The 5,781-nt window shown below is 39.7% G+C and overlaps 1 protein-coding gene across 1 annotated transcript in view; it reads right to left on the bottom strand.

Moving 5' to 3' along the window:
- The window catches only part of LOC104463294 (ral GTPase-activating protein subunit alpha-1), a gene marked incomplete at both ends in the record, with an annotated part of 6,952 nt that extends 2,143 nt beyond the window's left edge, over window positions 1-4,809 (bottom strand). Inside the window, 4 exons of the mRNA XM_010075555.1 lie at window positions 748-791; window positions 1,409-1,466; window positions 4,130-4,179; window positions 4,699-4,809. Coding sequence (XP_010073857.1) covers window positions 748-791; window positions 1,409-1,466; window positions 4,130-4,179; window positions 4,699-4,809 — 263 coding nt within the window. The remainder of the gene's footprint in view (window positions 1-747; window positions 792-1,408; window positions 1,467-4,129; window positions 4,180-4,698) is intronic.
- Between the last annotated feature and the right edge of the window lie 972 nt (window positions 4,810-5,781).

Consider the following 5,781-nt stretch of genomic DNA (forward strand, 5'->3'; position numbering starts at 1 on the left):
ACTGCTGTTTGCCTCACAAAATCTCTTTCACAGGGTTTTCTCTGAAAGAAGAGGAAGAAAACCAACATGTGTCTAGTCACTTGCTTGACAACAGCAGTGCAAGATATCATGTGAATTTTTCAGAAAATACAAATATCATAATACAATTTCTAAATGTATTTGAGTTATGACAACAAAGTAAGCTCTTTGCAGCAGACGGACCCCTTCTACCCTCTTCCATTCCTTTCTTCAAGGAAGGTGATGGAGTCCTAGAGCAGTCCCCTCCTGGCTCTCACACTGGAGAATTCCAGCATCAGCCAAGCCTGCAGGCGGTTTACACAGGACTGACATGGCTGTTTGCTGCAGTACTAAAACTACATGTTACACTCAGATGGCTTTTGTCCCATGGTCAACTGCTATTACACTACCCACCAATAGGTCTCTCTGGCCTAGATCATCTTCCACTTACAAGACAGCCAGAGCCCCAAAAACAGTTTTCTTGCTCCTAACAATGAAGGATTAAGGCTTACTTCTGCTTTAATGCCAATCCTTCAACGATTTGCACACGTTCTTAACGTGGCTACTCTATATAAGCACATTACTACTGTGAGTAGTTATACTGTGGTAAAGCCGATGATTTGAAGTCATTCTTTCATGACACACAAGTCATGATCTCACTCTCTTTCCTGTGCTTTTGCCACAAAAATTCACCCTTATTTGTATTTTTAAGTACTTTAGACAAAAGTAGTATGCAACTTTTTCTAATACCTTTAATGAATTTCCAGTGTGAAGAAGCTTCTTTAAAATCAACCCTAAAAAAAGAAAGGAAAAAAGAAGTTGTTCCTTTGTTCTTTCTTTATTAAGTAAGATGTCAGAGTTCTCGGTCAGACTTGATAGTAACTTTTAAACAAGTCCTTGGCAAACTCCAATTTAATCTTGGTGAACTTGATATCCTCAGGCAATGCTCCAGTGCCAGAAGAAAAATAAAGATCACCTTTCATAGCTTCCTCATAACCCATAACATCTTTCCCCCAGGACTTTTTAGGACGTGTACATTAAAAGGAAATGATTCTCAAGTCATTCATGTGTATAATATCAGCGTTCCCCATTTACAAATATAGATCTCACCCCAATTTTTAAATTTATTACTAAGAGAAAAAAATAGAAAAAAGTAATTACAAAGCAACTTTCTCAGCCACTGTTCTATTTCCAGATTCCCAGTTTTAATTCTATCTAGAAGAGCATCTCCTTACATTGGTGGGGCTTTTTGTTTGGGTTTTTTTTTTCTTCCTCTTGCTTGCAAGAATTTCAAGACCATAATCCCTGTTATGCCACTTAAAGGTTACAGAAATGACTAGCACAAGCTACTAATAACTACTAATAAAAGATAAGATTAAAAAAAAAAGAAAAAGAAAGATAATCAACTTACCAATACTATGAAACTGCCACCTCTGATGAATCCTTTCTGGAAGGAGTTGCAAAATTTTCTGTAAAAAACAGAACCCAAGGATCTATGTTGCAGATATTGCACACTTGCACAAAGGCCACAGATCAAAAGCTGAAGTGTTAACTCAGAAAATTTACACACTGCTTTCCTTGGAAGAATTACCGTCCTTTCAAGATAATCCCATTCCTAAAGCTAAGAAGCCCAAAGGCTCTGACAAACTGCCTGGTAAGTCCTGCACTGGAGACTTCAGATGTTACTGCAGTTTATCTGGCTCCACTGTCTCTTTGCTGGATACTACTGCTTACAGCATAAGCATCTACAGGAGAGATGGGGGGGCACTCTTTATCAGGGAGTGTAGTGAGAGGACAAGGGGTAATGGGTATAAGCTGAAAGAGGGTAGATTTAGACTAGACATTAGGAAGAAATTTTTCACTGTGAGGGTGGTGAGGCACTGGAACAGGTTGCCCAGGGAAGCTGTGGATGCCCCATCCCTGGAGGTGTTCAAGGCCAGGCTGGATGAGGCTTTGAGCAACCTGGTCTAGTGGGAGGTGTCCCTGCCCATGGCAGGGGGGTTGGAACTCGATGATCTTTAAGGTCCTTTCCAATCCAAACCATTCTATGATTCTATGATTCTAAGTGGAATGGGATGAGTATCTGTCTCAGTTGCTCTGGTTCACAACAGGTTGTATTAGGTTAATTCCACCTTTAGAGTGGCTTAAACTGTGACCTTGCCTCTGTGGCACAGGCAAACATGTGCTTCAGCCTTATCAACAGAGGGGTAACCAGCTACTGCAAAAGAATGAAGAGTCAAGGCAATAATGGTTTAACACCTCTCCAGCTAGACTGGAGGAAGATCCTCTTCAGATGGTAAAAACCAGGGCACAGTAACAAATGCAGCTTAAAAATCTATTATGTAGCACTGCAACATTTATGCTAGAAGTATTAGCAACTTGTAAACAACCTGACTTCCCAAAAGAATTACTGGTCCTGGCCCTTTAGAAGCCTGTGCAACTGCTTCCAAAGGACAGGTCACCCAAAACTCCTTTATGTAGGAACCAGCAAACAAACGACCAGATTCACTCTCCTTGTAACAGCTAACTCTGAAGTTTTAATCACCAATGTACCTTAAAAAAAAAAAAATTAAAAACCTGAAATTGTATTTAACTTTATTAACACATATTAACTTATTTAACACATTTTTTAAAAACCACAATCCTTGTTCCTTTGATGAAGCCTCCATCAAAAAGGAAAGATAAAAACTTGACATTCTAAGCTCAGAATTGGTCTGACTTAATTGAATTAGTTTCTAATTCAAGATACGCTTTTGGTAAGGATGTTGTGAAATGCTATTTTCAAATAATAAATATTTTCAAAAATAAAAAGGATCTATAAAAACTAATTTTGCAGCAGCCATCTATTATGAGAAAAATCGTTGGAACCGGTAGTGTTTAATATCTTATCAATGGGATAAAAGTGACAAGCAAGTTTGCAGACAACATCAGGCTGTGTGGTGTGGCTGACACACCTGAGGGAAGGGATGCCATCCAGAGGGATCTGGACAGGCTTGAGACGTGGGCCCACGTGAACCTTGTGAAGTTCAACAAGGCCAACATTCCGTGATTCTGTGATTCTGTGAAGTGCAAGGTCCTGCACATGGGTTGGGGCAACCCCCAGTATCAGGACAGACTGGGGGATGAAGGGATTGAGAGCAACCCTGAGAAGGACTTGGGGATACTGGTGGATGACAAGCTCAACATGACCTGGCAATGCGCACTCACAGCCCAGAAAGCCAACTGTATCCTGGGCTGCATCAAAAGAAGCGTGACCAGCAGGTTGCAGGAGGGGATTCTTCCCCTCTACTCTGCTCTCCTGAGACCCCACCTGGAGTACTGCATCCAGCTCTGATGCCCCCAACATAAGAACATGGACCTGTTGGAGTGAGTTCAGAGGCACGCCATGAAGATGAGCAGAGGGCTGGAGCACCTCCCCTCTGAGAACAGGCTGAGAGAGTTAGGGTTGTTCAGCCTGGAGAAGAGAAGCCTCCAGGGAGACCTTATTACAGCCTTATATAAGCCTTAAATGGGGCCTATAAGATGGGGACAGACTTTTTAGTAGGTTCTGTTACACTAGGATGAGGGGTAATGGTTTTAAACTAAAAAAGGGTAGATTCAGATTAGATATTAGGAAGAAATTTTTTACAATGAGGGTGGTGAAATACTGGAACAGGTTGCCCAGGGAGGTGGTAGATGCCCCATCCCTGGAAACGCTCTGAGCAACCTGATCTAGTTGAAGATGTCCCTAGATGATCTTTAAAGGTCCCTTCCAACCCAAACTAATCTATTATTCTGTGACAGCATGCAATCAAATGGTCAGAAAGATCACAGATAACGAGACACCACATCTATAAGAATTTCAAAGCGTACAATCATGGAGGGTGGGACAACACTACCATCACCAAACTATCTGCAGACGCAGAAAACATCTTTTTCCAGTTAAGACATCTTCCTGCAAAACTGCAAGTCAAATTATTTTTCTTCTCACACAAAGCACATATATTCAACTCCAAGCAAAACAAAAAGGAATGCAGCTAAGCATAAAATGCATTTCCAGGCAACTGTAGGATAGCTACACTGTTATTACTCAACAGGACTTAATTCAAAGTGAAAAAAAAAACCTCATACAGGAGTATTCAAGTTATCTTACCTCAAAAATAAAAAGAATAGAATCTAATTCTTCTCTCTGAGACTTGTGACCTAGATGCAATTAAAAATAAGCAGAAGAAACACTTTAATTACCAAAACAAAATGTAAAGAACACTGACAAAGATCCCTAGATGTGTAAAACAAAAATATGCATTTCTACAACCAAAAGAATTATTTTGCATTCCTTCTACAAACAAAAAAGTATATTTCCTAGTTACAGTTTATAATAGTTACAGTTTGTGTAACTTTCTATTATGGCATCAACAGCTGGTAAGGTTATACAATATCTTGTTAAACAGAATAATTCTGCAGATCACAAAGTATAACACCTTAAGAATCCTCCTTCAGCAAAAGGGCAAAAATAGTCAGAGAATAAACACTCCTTGCTCACCTCTATGGCATGCACCTCCAATTGCTCTGCCTTGATTTGCAAAGTTACTGCTTATTTACAAAGTTACTGCTTACACATATTTCTACATAACTAATGTTGTTATTTGTGACCACAGACACCCTACTTTATTTTACAACAAACACACGAGGACAAAAAAGTGTTCTATTTGAAATACTTACCTTTTTGTTTAAGACCTACTTCAATAGTCACAAAGTTTTCAAAGAAGACATAATATATGTGTGAGAAATGTAGGTCAAAAAACTGTTTGAGATCAATTGATTCTGCGTTCTCTGAAAAACAGAACAGAACACCGGCTTTATTTCTTCCAAATATTCAGAATCAACCACTGCATACCATTTTCCAGCAGCAATGACAGAAGATATTTAAAAGAAAAATTACTATTGGTAAAGAAGTTCTGAAAGTTTTCATTCTTTCAAACTGAAGCTGAAGAAATTCAATATGGCACACCATAAGTATCTAGGGAATTTTAAAACAGGAAGCAGCATCTTCTTGCATGACAGTAATGCCTGCAAATCCCAGTGATGAACCAGAATTCCACCAGAACTAGCACTGTACAAATGAATGTTGTTTTAATTATTAAATAGAAATAAATCTAATGACCCTGCCCAAACTCTACAACAGAAAGACCACCACTGTCCCCAACTGTAATTACTAGACAAAACTAAGCTTATTTAAGAAAGCAGGAGAAGGATGATAAGTGAGGACCAACTCTGCTCTGTAGAGAAACAGGTTGTGAGGAAGCAAACAGCAACACTGGACTCCCACTGCAGCCTCCTTGCTCCCTCCAACCTCCAATACACACTTTCCTTTTCAGCCTTGCCCAGTCCCCCACACTGCTTTGATTGTGTGGTCTCAGGGGATCTGAAGCTGGGACCTCAGGGACACCCTAAGGTGGCAACATCACTGAGTGCAGAGAGGATGTCCTTTCTTGTGCACCCCAGGAAAGTTTCCAGGCTCTTTTCCCACAATCCCCCACATGCTTTTCTCCAAATCCCAAATTAAAAAAAAAAAACCACCTGATGATTTATATAGATTAATTTTAAATTGATTGTTTAAAATAATCAATTCTTTCAAGCCATAGTACACACTGAACCAAAAGACACTGTCCTGTTACTTAACTACATTACACTAGAGAATGTAGGTGGACAGAGCAATAGCGTGGAAGCACAGCGGAACAGGCACACAGTATTTTACAGGGCAAAACTCTCCCCTTTCAGAATATTGATGTGAAACAAACAAAA

This window comes from Pterocles gutturalis, unplaced genomic scaffold (genome assembly GCF_000699245.1).
Source record: "Pterocles gutturalis isolate BGI_N339 unplaced genomic scaffold, ASM69924v1 scaffold34647, whole genome shotgun sequence".
In the NCBI taxonomy this organism is placed as follows: Eukaryota; Metazoa; Chordata; class Aves; order Pterocliformes; family Pteroclidae; genus Pterocles; species Pterocles gutturalis.